A 15,753-nucleotide genomic window follows, 5' to 3' on the forward strand; every position below is an offset into this window, starting at 1 on the left:
TTTTGTAGCAATCCCCGATTCGGATTCCAGCGATAGATTAGGTGTGGGAAAATTCTTCCATATGAAGTTCTTTCCCAAATGATGATCGTTGAACAGCTGTTGCTGAGACGGTGGGATTTATACCTTGTTACAACCCTGACCGAAAACGAACTGACCCCACCTCACTTTTACATATATCTTTTCTTCTAATGAACTTGAAAGAGACTCAAAATCCACACTCAACATCACACAAAACAATGGATTTTTCAGGGGATTTACACACTTCACGACTGCGATGTCCAGCCACGCGCCTCGAATGCATTGGACAACTATCTTGCAGACTTAGCACGCCGGGTTCGGCGTCGGCGCAACAGTCGGTGCAGCCGTAGGCGCGTCCGTCGGCTTGAGCGTCGGCGCGACCGTCGGTGCAGCTGTCGGTGCATCTGTTGGCTTGGGCGTCGGCGCCGACGTTGGCGTATAGTACGCCGTCCACGTCTGGATCGACGTGTCGAACGGAATCGTACCGGCGTAATCCGTCGACAAGTCAGCTCCCGCCTGGTGCAGCATGCACGGCGGCTTGACCGTGAGCATAAAGTCGGTGACGGTCTTGTAGAAGTTCTTGCAGTTGCTTGACTTGGCAAAGTCCTTGACCATTTGGAGGTTCTTGGGGATCCAGTTGGGGTTCATCATGGCCGAGACGGGCTCGTTGATGTCCTTGCTGCACGTGGCGAAGACGCCGTTGCCGTCCATCGCGATGGGCAAGAGACCCGCAAAGTTGGCGACGGAGCAGTCGGGGACAGCGGCGGCGGCCGCAGACGCGACGACGAGGGCGGCGACAAAGATCTTCATAGCCTGAGAGAGGGAATGCGCTGGACGAGGCAAATGAGAGAATGAATGGACTCCTAGGAAACAAATTGCACAAGAAACCACGTTCACACGCCCGCGGCCCACGGCCATTGCACTGATATCTCGTGGCGTTGGGTGAATGAAAATGGATGTGTTCGGAGACATTTAGCCTGTCTAAGCCGTGTTCTTGTAAATAATTTCAAGCATAGCTTTGGAACCTTGTCGGAGCAGCATGTGGTTGTGAATACAAAAGCACCCTTTTATTGCTCCTACGCGATACCAATGCTGGCGTAGCTTGTGTGGCTTTTCACACGACAGGCTCTCTTCGGGGGTGTTGGGTCGTCCCCTCTGGGACTGATCCTGGGCAATTTAACCTGGGTGAGGTGCTATCTGCTGGCAGCGCTGCTTTCCAGAGGTGCAGGATTATCGCGAGGTTCGCAGACTTGAAGACTTGACAACTAAAGCAATGGTTGCTATAATGTTTGTGTATGATTGATTATTACCTACAACTCTTTAGTCTTGGATATCCTATTTATGCAATAGTTGCACAAGGAAAAGGGGTCGAAGTGGTTGCTGCATGGTCGTCTGGTCCAGTGTCTATCGACGGCTCTGGGTGCCCGTGTATGCGTCCAGACCATATGCAGTAATGTGTCGAGTCCCACGGATCAGAACGAGGATACGAGCCAACGACGCCGCGCGGGAAGGTCCGACATGCAAGGTATCTTGCGGTCGCGTCGAGTCGACAGCGACCCAACGACTCGTGGAAGCCAGTACGACGCGGGAGCCATTGAAACCCCAGTCAAAAGACTGTCTGTGCAACCACAATTGCAGTTGCTGCTGTGAAGATCGCAAGAGCATGCTGCAGCAACCCACCCAATATCCCGATGGAGGTCCACGATGCAACATACTTTTGTGTCGCGACGCTGCTTGTCGTTGCATCAACAATGTAAATAGTGTTAAAAGTGAATGCTTGCAGCGATCAAAACACTGGACTATCTGCTGAGCCTTTGAATAACATCACGTATCCCGGGCACATCAGTCGCGAGAGAACGAAGTGTTAATAGCTGGAAAATTTACGACGGTTCTACACCATTCTCTATCAGCGTCGTCGAGGGTTAGGGTTGGTGCTTGAATGAAAGAAGTGGCGCTGACACGCACGCCCTAACGCAGGGAGCCGGCGCATTAATTACCACTTCAAGTTGCACCTATGAACCATGAACCCTGCGCTTACTCGGTTGGTACAATGTAGCTGTGAAATTACACATTACCAGCACCGAGTTGTTGTCCACCGAATTCTGTCCATTCTTCGGTCTACTTATGGGTTTCTCCGTATTCTACTTCGCCGCTGCGACCAGGGCCATCCCATCCCAAGGAGCGTTGTCGGCTGCCCAAGTGCGTTGTACAGTACTACTGAGTTACAGTACTACTGAGTACGCCCTCTAAACAATCACAACATGTGGGATTTGAGTTACACGTAGACAAGACAAGTTGTCGTGGCGACAAGAATCGTTGGAGCGGAGACCACACTACGGCACCACTTACGCGCGGAGGGATGGCGTGACCTCGGCGACCTCCTTTCCGTTCGGGTAGAGCGACTGCCACGTGAGGATGGCCATGTCAAAGGGAATCTTGGCCGCGACGTCCGACGTCACGGGCACGCCGTTGAGGTACATGACGATGCACGGCGATGGGATCTTGCCCATTTGGCTCGTCACGACCGCGTAAAACTCCTTGCAGAGCCCCGAAGCCGCAAACGCATTGACCATCGGTAGGTTCTTGGGGACCCAGGCCGGGTTGAACATCTTCACCGGGTTTTCCTTGATGTCGACGGCGCACGTGAGAAGCGGTCCGACGGGATTGAGAAGCACGGGCGCGATCGGGAGGAACTGCAGCGTCGTGCACTCTGGCGGGCGGATCGCACCCGCCGCGTACAGCGCCTTCCACGTCATGATGGCCATCTCGAACGGGATCGACGCCGCGACGTCCGTCGTGATGGGCGCGCCGTTGATGTACTCGACGACACACGGCGGCTTGATCGTCTTCATGTATGCCGTCGCGGAGGCGTAGAATTTCTTGCAGTTGGCCGACGCCGCAAACTTGTCGACGCTCTGCGTGCTCGGCGGGATCCACGCCGGGTTGAGCATCTTGAACGGGTTCTCCTTGATGTCAATCGAGCACTTGACCATGGGCCCGAGCGGGTTGACAGCCGAGGGAAGGAAGGCCGCGAATTGGAGCGCTTTGCACTCGGGCGCCGCGGACACGGACGCCAAGATCGTACTCGCAAATAGTGCAAGGAAGGCCTTCATGGTGGAACTGACTTGGTAGATGCGAGTCAAAAGGAAATATGGAGAAGCGGAGGAGGGCTCCTTTTGTGATGATCACCGTGCGAGCAACGAGCAACACGATGGGGCTCGTCGATCCAGACGTGGGCAGGTGACGTGGGCAAGCCTACTTTGCTGCATGTTTTTTGTGCTACACCCAAGTTGCAGTACCACAGGTGCAACGGCCTCAGCGTCGAGAGGTCGTGGGTTTGTGGAGCAAGCGTCGTGGGGTCGTAGACGACAGACATGTTAAATAGTGTGAAACACAAGCTTTTAGAGCACCACCCATCGACCACGTGTAGAGCATTTCCTTGACATGAACAAATTCGTGTCGAGCAAATGACAGATAAGTCGAATCGAGCTGAAGCATTGCATGGCATCTCTGAAGCTCGGACCAGTCGCTTTTTCATTGCCCGGCCACGTGCGCTCGAAGCTCTGGCTGCCAGAGCTTCGTTTCGGGCTCACGACCTACACATATGGAAGTAAGGTTTGAACCACGAGCAACACATATGTACAGTACAGTATTGCTCCGTGATCACTTTTCAACGAAAAATCCACGTGTGGAAAGGGCACTTGAATGTGCCATTTTCAATCGAAGCGGACTGCTGACGTCGGCGAGGCACGCGCTCGTTTGGCCTGACCAGGTGAGGGATCTTGGTTTCACGCCACACAAACGGTCGGCGCTATGTCGGTCCGAGTGGCGAAGAATCAGAGCGACAGGCGATGCGTTGCATCCTTCTGAACATGCTCACAGAGCCGGTAATTGGGTCATTAGGGGCATACATGGGTGCCAGAGGCTGTCTACGACGTGCCATGGAGATCGGACTTGGCCCAAGCAATGTTGAGCTCCCCAGCGGTGCACCGCGAGTGTGCCACACAATCTAAACTAGTCGTTTACCCCCGTATGAAGAAGGCACATGCATTCCTTTCTGCATTCCTATCAAGATCGATGATACGCTGACTTGCAGTCCTGAAGTGGTAGTCCGTGGTATAGCTGATTTGTACTACTCGTTGCGAAGAGAGGTCATGATGCGGATGTGTCAGGGGCCATATTCTCAAAATGCCTGCGTGGACCAGGTCCAAAACACATGTATCACTTCGGATAACGTTGCACGAAAGCCACTGACTTGGCTGCTGACTTGGTATACTTTGAACCCAGACACGCGACTCGCCTTGTGCATAAAAAGCCACGGACGAATGACAACGACTTGGCTGCAGCGCCCTGCACTTCGTCGGCTAGCACGATATCCTTTCATTCTCTCATTTGCCTCGTCCAGCGCATTCCCTCTCTCAGGCTATGAAGACCTTTGTCGCCGCCCTCGTCGTCGCGTCTGCGGCCGCCGCCGCTGTCCCCGACTGCTCCGTCGCCAACTTTGCGGGTCTCTTGCCCATCGCGATGGACGGCAACGGCGTCTTCGCCACGTGCAGCAAGGACATCAACGAGCCCGTCTCGGCCATGATGAACCCCAACTGGATCCCCAAGAACCTCCAAATGGTCAAGGACTTTGCCAAGTCAAGCAACTGCAAGAACTTTTACAAGACCGTCACCAACTTTATGCTCACGGTCAAGCCGCCGTGCATGCTGCACCAGGCGGGAGCTGACTTGTCGACGGATTACGCCGGTACGATTCCGTTCGACACGTCGATCCAGACGTGGACGGCGTACTATACGCCAACGTCGGCGCCGACGCCCAAGCCAACAGATGCACCGACAGCTGCACCGACGGTCGCGCCGACGCCCAAGCCGACGGACGCGCCTACGGCTGCACCGACTGTTGCGCCGACGCCGAACCCGGCGTGCTAAGTCTGCAAGATAGTTGTCCAATGCATTCGAGGCGCGTGGCTGGACATCGCAGTCGTGAAGTGTGTAAATCCCCTGAAAAATCCATTGTTTTGTGTGATGTTGAGTGTGGATTTTTTGGTTTTCTTTTAGTCGGGATCGCATGCCGGAAGCATATGAATACCACTTACACTGTGAATGCGACGGTGGCTGACGCTCTACTACTGCTGAACATTTTGACTGCTGAAGCGAATGCGAGACGACTGTCAGTGAGAGTAATCTATTTGCTGCGAGTGAGAGTCTCGCACTCACAGATTGTCGCCATCGCTCTCTGCTACATGCCGTCATGGGTCTCAAGTCGGTCGAAAATCGAAGCAACGATTTTGAGCAATGGAATCTTACCGCATCGCCCAGCGCCAGAGCAATACAAGCTTAAACTTCTGTTGCTTATAGCGATCCAACCGTAAAGATTTCCACGGTTGGTTGTTCTGCGGTTTCAAGATTTCGACGGAAGATATCGCCTTCGATTTCGCGCGTCTTCGATCCAAATCTTTCGAATCGGCGCCGTCCTTTACTTCTCAGGGCAGCTTATTTCCCAACCTACCACAAAGCAACAACAAGATGCGCTCTCTACTCACAGGGTCGTCAGCCTCGCTCGACGAAGACTACTCCGGCTACTCGGACGACAAGACCGTGCTCGGCCGCGGACTCCTCTCCGACAGCGTCACGCCGACGTCGTACTACCAAAGTTCGCGCCACCTCAAGATGCTCGCCGTCACGGTGCTCATTGTTTGCGTCGGGCTCGTACCCTTTGTGGCCTGGCCATCGCGGGTCGAGCTGAGCTCGCCGCCACCAAGCCTACGCTCCGAGCTCTCGTCGCCGGCCAACCAAGGTCTCTCGGCCGTGACCTCCGCACCGCTCGACGAAGTCAAGCCTCAGACGGTCGCCGCCACAGCTACGACCACAACACGAGAACCTGATCATTCGGAGACGTATGCGCCGCCGACAACTGCGCCCTCGACGACCCACGTCGTCGTCGCGACCGTTGCCCCGAAAGCGCCAGTGAGTACGCAGACGACGCACTTGGTACACCACGGCAAGCCGTACCCGGACGAGTGCGCTGCTGAAGTGAGCGCGTTGCATCCTGGCGACCACTTTGTGCTCGAGCATGCGTCCGAGGCATGCAAAGCTGCGTACAAGACTATGCTGCACCACGCAGCCCCTCGAAATCGACGGGTGAAGAGGAGACTGCGACCGTTCAGGAGGAGGCAGAGACCGCGCACGTTGGCTCGGCGGCGTCGCACAACGCGTCGACGAAGGACGTTAAGTTTGACGCTGAAGAGATGGCGAAGAAGCTCCAAGCCATGGAGCATGAAATGGAGCTGCTTCGCCTGCGTCTTGCCGACGACGAAGCCGCCATTGCCGCCGAGTCACCGGCGACGATTCCGTAATCGTAGAGACTTGCTAATCCCGATTAATACCACAAATTTTGTCCAATTAGTACATACTTGCACAACAGCACTAGTTGTTCAGAGCGTAGCAGCGAGGAATCCGTGCATTAGCTTGGAAGACGACAAGAGGCAACAACCTGCGTACTGCGTCACCACTTCGAGTCCTGGCTCACCCCGTCGCGTGCGTTGCACGTATCGCAATCGGTATTAAGACAAAAATGAGTTAGATCAAATCAAAGTGGCTGTCGTCAACCGTGCACGCCTCGGCTTTCTCAAAAGTGTAGGACGCGCGCACGCTGAGTAGAATCGGGACTTGAAACTTGGTGGGGAACCCCGGCGGTAGTTTCTAGCACCATATAAGACAAACGGTCCAATGCAGTTTGGTACCAGCTCGAAAAAGTCGCGGAGGCTCTCAAAATGCTCGGCCCGGGTCGAGAGAAACTGCGCAACCGGCAAGAAATCTTGCACCTGCGCACGCGTGAGCTTCCTTCAGCAGCCGTAGCTTACCGTGAACGGGAACGCTTCTGCCATTGTCACAGTCGCCTGAATGTCCTTCGTCATGTGCGACTCGGGCGGAAGCACCGTAAGCGCCCGGTGCTGGGCATGCGGCGCCATGTCGGCTGTCGGAAAGTACGCTTGGAACGACGTGGTTTCCTGCCGGGGCTGAGGCACCCGCGAGAAAACCGCCAGCGCACTCTCGTTTTCGCTCACGTCGGAGGCTGCCGCAGCGCTGGACGCGGGCGACGGTGCCGGGCGCTGGTGGTCGATGGAGTAGACGACCGAGACGGCTTTCTTTTTGCTCGACGGTGCGCGTGCCCAACAAAAAATAGCGTGTCCTGCTTGCGTCGCCCGTAGCTGTCCGTCGGGGGCGTTGGCGGCGACGACCTTCTTCTCGCTGGACTCGGCCGCACAAAAGGTGACGTGGAACGCCACTGACGCCACCGACTTGGTGTCGTAGTGCCAATGCACCACGTCGCCTGGGAGCACCTGCAAGTGCATCTCCATCGGCTGGTCCGACAGCATCAGTTTGTTGCTGGCCTCCATCGTCTTCTTCTTCGTTTTCTTGATCTGGTGGAGCTTGGCGAAAAAGGTGTTGGCTTTCGTAAAGCGGTCGTCCGGTGCGGTCGTTGGACGCTCCCAGTGGGGCTGCAATGGCGCCCGCAGGCGGAGGTGGACGCGGGCGTGGAGCATCTCGTACTTGCTAATGCACGGATGTAACCTCGACATACCGATCGACGATAGGCGACGTACACGCCGGGCCAGCGTCGCTTGGCCTTTTGAAGATGCAAAAGCGGCTTCTTCTTGGGTTGGAAGACCATCTACATGGCGATGCAACCGGCGATTCCAAGTGGTCGCAAGGTACCGAGGCGACATCGCTTGTGAACGTCGATGTCTTGCACGTGTAGAGCAGCTGCAGACCCGTTTCAATGTCAGCCACCGAGGGGTCTTCCATGGACCGCGCTGCGTCGTACATCTCGTGCGCGTCTCGATCAATGGTCGCAACGTGGCCTAGCATACGATTTACTGGAGCAGTCTTCAACAAGCCTCGAGCCTACCGCGCGTGTTGGGCGACGTGCGCAGGAGGTGGGACATGTGCCCTCGCTTCCACGACGTGTTTTGGAAATCCTTGAGACTGCAGTCGACGCGGATAAACGGGCCTTTTTTCCAGATGCGCAAGACGTCGGATGGCAGCGCCTTGGAGACGAGCGGCACCCATGACGTGAGCTCCACCTAACACCAACGCTTGCTGAGTGTACACTATTGTCCTGGCGGCCACGGACGCGAATTTCAACGTAAAAGTCGGGGATCGACAGCAAGACGCTGTAGAGTGCGATCGAGCGCGCCGTGAGCTGCGCTAGCGTTTGCTTCTCGGCTACCGCGGTCATTGTACGTCAACAACAACGAGCCAATCGCATCGTGGGGTCGTACCGTGGACAAACACCTCGGCGACGAGGCGGTCATCGTCGCAGAGCACCGCATTCTGGATGCACGTCCAGCCGCGCGCGTCTCTGGCATGCGTCGACGCGCCGTGGTGCTACGCTCAGTCGCTCGTCACGATGATAATGGAATGCATGTGCCTACGAGGAGACGGCGGACGATGGCCCGTTGAGTCGGCTGTATGCAGCGCAGCGCGAGCATGAGTGGTGTGTTGCCCGACGCATCCCGCGCCTCGAGAAGCTCGCTCGCCGCGCCCGCTTCAAGCAGCGCATCGATAGCATGGAGGTCGCCGTCCTATGTGGCTAGTCTGAGCCGGTCGTCGGATACGACGGCGAGGCGCGTACCCAGATCGCATGGTGCAGGGCCGTCGTCATCGCCGCTACTATGCCGGGACCGTCCGCGGAATTTTTGCTGTACAAATCGAAGTTCGAAGGCACGGTATCCGGAAATGCAATTTCAAGCTTGAGCCACAGGCAGCCACGTCGATATCGTTGAGACCTTTGAGCGCCATGGAAGCAGTGCGAGCTGTGGCTGCATACTGCTAGTACGTCCGTGCCATCGGTGCTGCTTTAGGACACCGATGTGACTGACTCGCTGCATCTGTTTCTCGAAGCAGACGCCAATACAATTGTAGTACATAATGTACACCACTGCGCTTGTCAGCGCGCCCTCGGGAGCGCTGATGCGCTGCGCAGATGACGCTGTCGCCAAGTGCGGCAATCGAGCACGATGTGATCAACGCCAAATCGCGTGATTACGCTCGTCGATCCAGCGCGCTTCGATCGTGCGAGGCCATGATTGGACGCTTGCGCCCAATGAACGTGGCGCAATAGTGTGTGACACGACGCTCGTCGAGCCTCCATCCGTCGGCCAGCAACGAGGCGGCCACGCTGAAACGCTCCGAAGACGTCGAGCTATCTATGGACCGTACTTTCTCGTTTCTGCGCCAACGGCGACCGCGTCGCGAGAGCAGCATGGAGCGCCCCGCAGCCTTCGTCGACATCTCGGACCAGCACTGCGTGTGCCAAAAGAACACGTTTGTGAGCAAACGCATGCGCATCCAGCTGCGGCACGTGGGCTGGATGAACATCATCCTCCTCGTGCCTGCCATCCTCTTCAACATGTACAGCTACGACTACTACTCGGGCGACAACGACGGCCTCGCTGCCTGCCTCACGTACAATGACGTGCGCGTCGTCGTGCGCGTCGTGCTCTGGGCCACGAGCGCCATCTTGTTCTTGCCAACAACGGGCCTCCAGCCGTTCAAGCTCTACCGCGTCCGGTACGAGTCGCTCACGTCGCGTCTCTGCCAGCGCCTCCACGCGCTCTCGACGCCGCCGACCAAGCCGCCGACGGCGCGCCCGTACGTTGTGCGCACCCCCTTTCTCCGCCTCTGCGAGGTCACGGCGCTCTGCCAGATCGCGCTCCTCGCCTTTACGATGGTGTACATTCCGCTTGGCATGTTTGAAGGCTCGTGGACGTGGAACTGCTACGCGGGTACGACCGATCGCTCTAGGATGTAGTCGCATCCTTCACAACGGCGTAGCGCTGCCGCGGGGTCTCGTGTACGTCCTCCACGCCTCGTCGTTTGTCTTGTCGATCTGGGCGTACATGGTGACGTGGGACTTTTTGGTGATGTTTCATCAGCTGCGCACGCACCTCCTCTTCCAGCACTGCGTCTTTGGCGACGCGCAGCGCGCCCGCGACGGTCCGTTTGGGCGGTCGCCGAAGGAGGTGCTTCGCCACTGCATGTGGATGGCGATCCGCGACCAAAACCTGGACGCCCTTAAGCTTGCGGTGGCGCGCGCCAAGGAGATGGACCCGACGTTCGCAAAGACGTGGTTTTGCGGCGCCAAGATCCGCTGCTTCAAGTTTTTTGCGCGCTCGCAGCACAATCCACTGCACTTTGCCATCAAGACGCGCCAAGCTGCCGCCGTCACCTTCCTCCTCGAGGTGTGCGTTGTTGTCCTTACACATGTGGAGAGGTCATATGACTGCCTAGTCGGGCTTTGACCCGAACGCGCTCGAGAAGGTCCAGATGGCCGAGTTTGGCCTCCGCAACATCTACCAAGACGTGTTTTACTTCTTCTCGCACAGCTACCGCGAACCACCGAGCTTGTATGGCCCGCGCGGCTGGTTCAAGCACACGCTGCTGTCGCCGCTGCATGTGGCGGTCATCCGCAGCGACCACCAGCTCGTGACCGACCTCTTGGTCGCGGGCGCAGACCCCAACGTCTCGGCGCAGTCGTCGAGCGCCATGTACGCGACGCCGCCGCTCTTCTGGGCCACCAACGTCGACGTGACGAGGACGCTGCTCGAACACGGCGCCAACCAACTGTGCGTCCGAGGCAGTGGCATTTTGTGTCGTCAACTTACAGAGAATCCGACTAGGTTTGTGCCCAAATATGGTTTCTACATGACCGCGTACGAAGACGCGGTGATCCAAGGACGCCACGCGATTGTTCGGCTGCTCGAGAGCTGGGGCGGCGACATTGCGCTCACGCCGCTCCATGACGCTGCCGCACAGGGCGAAGCCGAGCGCATGGATCCGTTTCTGTCGCCCGCCTCCGTCAACACACTCGGCGAGCAGTCCAACGGTACGCTCGACGACGCATCATCGACGCGTGAAGAAAGGGTGGACTAGGCTTGTTCCGCCGGACGCCGTTGCACTGGGCGGCCATCCGCGGCCAAGTGGAGACCGCGCGCGTGCTCTTGGAGAACGGCGCGAGTGTCAACGCGTTCGACACGTGGGGGCGCACGCCGTTGGCGTGGGCGTGCTACCTCAACCACGCACCGCTCGTTGAGGAGCTTTTGACCAATTGGCACGCGGACCCGAGTGTCGTCGACTACCTCGGCCAGTCGATTCCGTGTCTCTGCGCCAGTCGCGACGGTAGCGTCTCGGATGTCGTCTCTTACCTGTACGAGAAACGCGATAGGAATCGATACGGCAATCTTCCGTCTACTGCGCGAGAACGGCCTCGGCGACTTTGGCACGTTAGAGAATGGAGACTCGCCGCTGCACATTGCGTTGAAGCTCTGCCACGAAAAGACGGCCGTCGCGCTGGTCCGCTCGGGGTCTGTGTCGAGCGATTTCCCAAGGGCTAGGGCTGATGGCGAGTGCGCTAGGTCATCGACGACCAGCGTCAACGACGACGGTGTTCGAGCCATCGACTGCACCTCGTCCACGGAGCTCCAGTTTATCATCAAGAAAGAAGCTGGTCAGCGCGACGTCATGATCAGCTACAGGTATTACCCACCCCATCGTGAGTACCGTGGCGTCTAAAGTGCGTGCTATTAGCCACGCGTTCCAGCCGTTCGCGCTCCGGCTCCGGCAGTCGCTCGAAGACAACTTTTTGACAACGTGGATGGACTTGATGGACCCAACTGGCATCAGCGGCGGTGCCGTGTGGCGCGACGAGATTGCCAACGGCATCCAGAACGCTGCCGTTGTGCTCTGCATTCTGAGCGAGACGTACCCGGCGTCGCAGTGGTGCATGAAGGAACTGGCCTTTGCCAAGGCCCACAACGTCCCAGGTAGAGTTACAATTTCTAGATTGGGTCGATTTCGAGGTGCATGCGAACTGTGTTGTAGTGGTTGCAGTCATGGCGCAGACGACCGAAATGACGGACGAGCTGCAAGTGTACCTCTGGAGCCGCCAACTCGTGGACTTTCGGCCCGCCATTGTGTCGGCCTCCGAGGGGCCACTCGTTGTCGACAACATCATTTACAGCCAGCAGCTCGCGTCGCTTCTCGACGGCCTCCGCAACGAAGTCGAGCTCCGGCGCATGGATCGCCCTGCTGCGTCCGTGAGGCGGTCGACATTGCTCGTGCGCCAAGCCAGCATGCGACGTCCCGTGGTTGAAGCCATTGCATCACGCTTTGTATTTATTAGCCACGGCAACTGCCACCTCGATTTTGCGCGGCGTCTCAAGTCTGCGCTGTGGGACCAAGGTAAAATTGATATTGCAAACAATCAACAACCCATCTTCTGGTAGGCATCTTTGCCTACATTGAACACGAGCACGCGGGCTTGAGCATCAATGACGCGATCCTTAAGTGCGACGCGTTCATCCCCATCTTCTCGGAAGCGTCGTGCGTCTCGGACGTCTTCTCCGATCAACTCTCGTTTGCAGAAAACCGCGAGAAGCGCATTGTGCCGGTGCTATTTTCACCCAACTTTTTCCGCCTCGCGCACCTGTACTCGCTCTCGTTGCACAAGTCGGTCGTGCACTTTAACGAAGCCATTGGGTTCCAAGAAAGTCTGGACCACCTCTTTGCAGCGTACCCCTGGGTACGTTTACCCTCTGATTTGCGAGATTTATTCGCTTCCACTACATTTCTTTTGCCTAGATTCAAGCCAACGACAACGTCGAACTCGATTTGGACAGCGACGGCAGCGAGCACGAAAAACCTCCAGTGTTAGAAGCTCGCAATCACACGGGCGTGGTACCACTCCCAAAGGAATCGGTGGTCTCGTCCTCGTAACCAATGAAAGTGGTCAAAATGACAACACAAACTGTGGTCAACGATCTCCTTCCGAGTAATTTGCTCTCGATTGTTTTTGAAAATGTATTTCTTATCGTTGAAGAGGTGCTACCGAGAGCGCAGGGCGTCGGGGGTTGCGGAGCAGTTGCGCGGCGTAACGGTCCATATTTCATGCGTTGCCTTTCTCGGGGGCCAGAGTTCAAAAGATGCCCAACACGGTCTGGAGCGTGAGTGGCCGGACGCTGCTCAAGGACGGCTCCGTCTTCTTCATTCGCGGCATCAACTACCAGCCGACGCCGATTGGCAAATGGGGCGGCGGTGACTTGCTCTTGGAGCCGCACCTCTGGCGACGGGATTTACCGCTGCTTCGGAACCTCAACGCCAACGCGGTCAAAGTACATCTACGCTTGTCGCAGTTCAATGCGTGATGTTTGCACATCTCTAGGTCTACAATTACAGACCTGGAAATGTGCTGGGGCACGTCGCCTTCCTCGACGCAGCCTACAACGCGGGCTTCAACCCGCTCTACGTCATGTTCTCGGTATGGGTGCCTCCGACCGTCATGCAGGCGGGCGTTCCACTCGACAGCCCCCTCTTCCAAACGTACGTGGCGGCGTATTTGGCCATGGCAACCGAGGTCTCGTGTCACCCGGGCACGATGGGCTTTGTCATCGCGGGCGAGATCAACTTTTACCCGGTACGCCCACGGTTTGCAAACAAACGCTCACGAATGTTGAGCTGTAGGACGTGACGGGGTCGCTCTTTTGGCAGAAATTCAACGCACTCACGCAGGCAACGCGCACGGGCATGTCGATCGCGGGCTGTGCCAACACCAAGATCATCACGAGCAACTTCATCGACGATTATGGGCAGACGCTTGCGTACGGCGAGCAAAACGGCGCGACTGTCGATGTCTGGGGCATTGACGTCTACGACAACCGGTTTAGCGCTGCCAAGGTGCAAGCCCAGCCCGGATCACTCAGCGGCCCATCATCTTTGCAGGTACGACGACGTCGCGTCCTCGGACTCTTCAAATGGGATACGATAGAGTACGGTGTCCCGTACGCCAGCAATGCGTACGAAGTGTTTGGTAGTGTATTGTGTCGTGGTGCATTTCTCATAGGGATGTAGACCAAACGCAATGGAACGTCGGGGGATACCTTATGACGATGGCGAATTTTCTCGAGAGCAACTTTATGCGCCGCGACGATAGCAAGATGCCGGTGCTCGTCGGTGGCTTTGTCTTCGAGTACTCGGACGAGTGGTGGAAGGAAGCCAACCCAGGCGTGCATGACATGGCTCACGCCCCTCCCGGGCCGTTCTTGCCACTGGGCTACTTTGCGGAAGAGCATTTTGGTATCTTCTCCATCGCGGCGACGTCGGGTACTTGGCTTTTTGAACGCGTGGTGTATGACGCGTTCCTACAGGACCGGACACCATGACCCCTCGCACAATCGCTGCCCAGCTCGGCGGCCTCTGGTCGACGAAGATCGATGGGCAACCGTGGACCTCGCTCAATGCACTTGTGTTTCCGGCGTCCGTACCGCCTGTACGCGCAATGATCGCGAGGCGAGGGTCATTGAGCTGTGTTTGTGTAGATGGACCATTGCAATGCGTCGAGCGCCGACATCGCCGTGGGTCTCTCGGTCTACAATGACCCGATCTGTGGCCAAGGAGGCGCGGCCATGGGCTGCCGCAACGCCTACTGTCGCATTTGTCGGCAGTTTTGGACGCCCCAGAGCGCGCCGTACGTCGGGTGCCCGCCGCCAATCGCCACGGCGACGTCGCCGTGCGTCAACACAACGATGGTCTGCGCCAACGGCATGGTGCTCTTCGCGAACGCGACGTGCCAGTTTGATGCGTGCCCCACACCCGTGTGTGCGGTCGACAACGCTGGCTTACAACAAGGCCTTGGCAGCATCTATGACCCCGTATGCGTCACCAACATCCAAGCCGACGGTTGTGACGTCTATCGTCGCGGCTGCCGCCTGTGCCGCCAGCCAGGCTCCCGTGTAAAAATGCTCCTGCAGTTGATGTCGCGATGATCTCATGTGCGAGTAGAACACGGTGTATGCGGATTGCCCCGTGGCAGCCAACGCACCGGCACCCTGCATTGTGACGCAGGCTGACTTGAACGTTGGGATCGACGTCACACTCAACCCCTCCTGCGCGGCGAATGGCGGTATTGGCTGTGACCCGTGGCGCCCTAGCTGCCAATTCTGCAAGTTTCGTGTCTCTGCTCAGAGCACAAACTTGCTCCCGTGCCCCGGTGTCAACGTCACGCAAATGTACTCGTCCCAGTTGGCGTCCAACGCATCGTCCAATGTGCCACCAGCGTCGACGTTGACAGGCATCGCCGTCATTTGCGCCGTCGTCGCTGCCACAGCGGTGATGGTTCTGACCGTGAAGGCCGTGCAGGCTCGCCTTGCGCGGCAAGCCCCACGCAAGGACCAAATCATCGTCGTGACGCCCCGTGGACCCCACATCCTCTAGTCTTGTGATCGTCTTTTCATACTCACCATAATCCACTTGCAGCTCGTTTCCTGCGCCTTGGCGAAATACGCCAGCATTTCTTGGAATCGCAGAACAGCCCAGCAGTTTTTACACAAGGCGAATGTCGAGTCGTCCGCTAGGCTACAGTTCCGGTAGTGGCAGCACGATGACTTCTGCCAAGCGACTGAGTCGCTTGGCCGGGTGCATGCCATGTCGGTCGCAGGATTCCCATCTCTTTTGCTAAGAGTCCTCGCTGCGCATCGTTTGCAGCTAGGATTTGCGACGTCTCGCCTGTGGCCAAGGGCGCGACGTTGGCTGTACAGCAAGCCCTTCGCAGTTCAAGCCTCCTTGGCAGGTGGATGTCTCTTCCCGCGCTGCGCCGTCGTTGTCCGGATACGCCTGCTGCCGGTTTTCTATCGCGTTCGCCACAAAAACACGTATTTATCCGGCCCCATAATA

At 57.3% G+C, this 15,753-nt stretch overlaps 7 protein-coding genes across 7 annotated transcripts; 4 read left to right on the top strand and 3 right to left on the bottom strand.

Moving 5' to 3' along the window:
- Nucleotides 1-321: 321 nt before the first annotated feature.
- Nucleotides 322-828, bottom strand: SPRG_13211 (hypothetical protein; the record flags this gene model as incomplete). Its single annotated transcript, XM_012352585.1, has 1 exon — nt 322-828. The coding sequence occupies one exon, from the start codon at nt 826-828 to the stop codon at nt 322-324; it is 507 nt and encodes a 168-aa protein (XP_012207975.1).
- A 1,535-nt stretch (nt 829-2,363) lies between these two features.
- On the bottom strand, nt 2,364-3,131 carry SPRG_13212 (hypothetical protein; the record flags this gene model as incomplete). The annotated part of the gene is made up of 1 exon (XM_012352586.1): nt 2,364-3,131. The coding sequence occupies one exon, from the start codon at nt 3,129-3,131 to the stop codon at nt 2,364-2,366; it is 768 nt and encodes a 255-aa protein (XP_012207976.1).
- A 1,312-nt stretch (nt 3,132-4,443) lies between these two features.
- SPRG_13213 (hypothetical protein) lies at nt 4,444-4,950 on the top strand (the record flags this gene model as incomplete). The annotated part of the gene is made up of 1 exon (XM_012352587.1): nt 4,444-4,950. One exon carries the CDS (start codon nt 4,444-4,446, stop codon nt 4,948-4,950), a length of 507 nt encoding a protein of 168 aa, XP_012207977.1.
- Nucleotides 4,951-5,547: 597 nt separating this feature from the next.
- Nucleotides 5,548-6,377, top strand: SPRG_13214 (hypothetical protein; the record flags this gene model as incomplete). Its single annotated transcript, XM_012352588.1, has 2 exons — nt 5,548-6,119; nt 6,146-6,377. 2 exons carry the CDS (start codon nt 5,548-5,550, stop codon nt 6,375-6,377), a joined length of 804 nt encoding a protein of 267 aa, XP_012207978.1.
- Nucleotides 6,378-6,576: 199 nt separating this feature from the next.
- Nucleotides 6,577-8,695, bottom strand: SPRG_13215 (hypothetical protein). Its single transcript, XM_012352589.1, has 10 exons — nt 8,660-8,695; nt 8,460-8,609; nt 8,307-8,412; nt 8,159-8,250; nt 7,934-8,108; nt 7,741-7,886; nt 7,629-7,696; nt 6,885-7,578; nt 6,765-6,845; nt 6,577-6,723 (listed from the first exon to the last, which is right to left on the bottom strand). The coding sequence occupies exons 1-10, from the start codon at nt 8,687-8,689 to the stop codon at nt 6,601-6,603; spliced, it is 1,665 nt and encodes a 554-aa protein (XP_012207979.1). The 5' UTR covers nt 8,690-8,695; the 3' UTR covers nt 6,577-6,600.
- A 563-nt stretch (nt 8,696-9,258) lies between these two features.
- On the top strand, nt 9,259-12,858 carry SPRG_13216 (hypothetical protein). The gene is made up of 11 exons (XM_012352590.1): nt 9,259-9,812; nt 9,862-10,268; nt 10,318-10,652; nt 10,707-10,912; nt 10,960-11,205; nt 11,252-11,390; nt 11,442-11,561; nt 11,614-11,849; nt 11,908-12,267; nt 12,312-12,607; nt 12,667-12,858. The coding sequence occupies exons 1-11, from the start codon at nt 9,290-9,292 to the stop codon at nt 12,799-12,801; spliced, it is 3,003 nt and encodes a 1,000-aa protein (XP_012207980.1). The 5' UTR covers nt 9,259-9,289; the 3' UTR covers nt 12,802-12,858.
- Nucleotides 12,859-13,007: 149 nt separating this feature from the next.
- SPRG_13217 (hypothetical protein) lies at nt 13,008-15,294 on the top strand (the record flags this gene model as incomplete). The annotated part of the gene is made up of 8 exons (XM_012352591.1): nt 13,008-13,196; nt 13,247-13,498; nt 13,546-13,803; nt 13,852-13,891; nt 13,933-14,184; nt 14,229-14,350; nt 14,400-14,813; nt 14,863-15,294. The coding sequence occupies 8 exons, from the start codon at nt 13,008-13,010 to the stop codon at nt 15,292-15,294; spliced, it is 1,959 nt and encodes a 652-aa protein (XP_012207981.1).
- Between the last annotated feature and the right edge of the window lie 459 nt (nt 15,295-15,753).

This window comes from Saprolegnia parasitica, assembly GCF_000151545.1.
Source record: "Saprolegnia parasitica CBS 223.65 unplaced genomic scaffold supercont2.102, whole genome shotgun sequence".
Taxonomy (NCBI): Eukaryota; Oomycota; class Saprolegniomycetes; order Saprolegniales; family Saprolegniaceae; genus Saprolegnia; species Saprolegnia parasitica.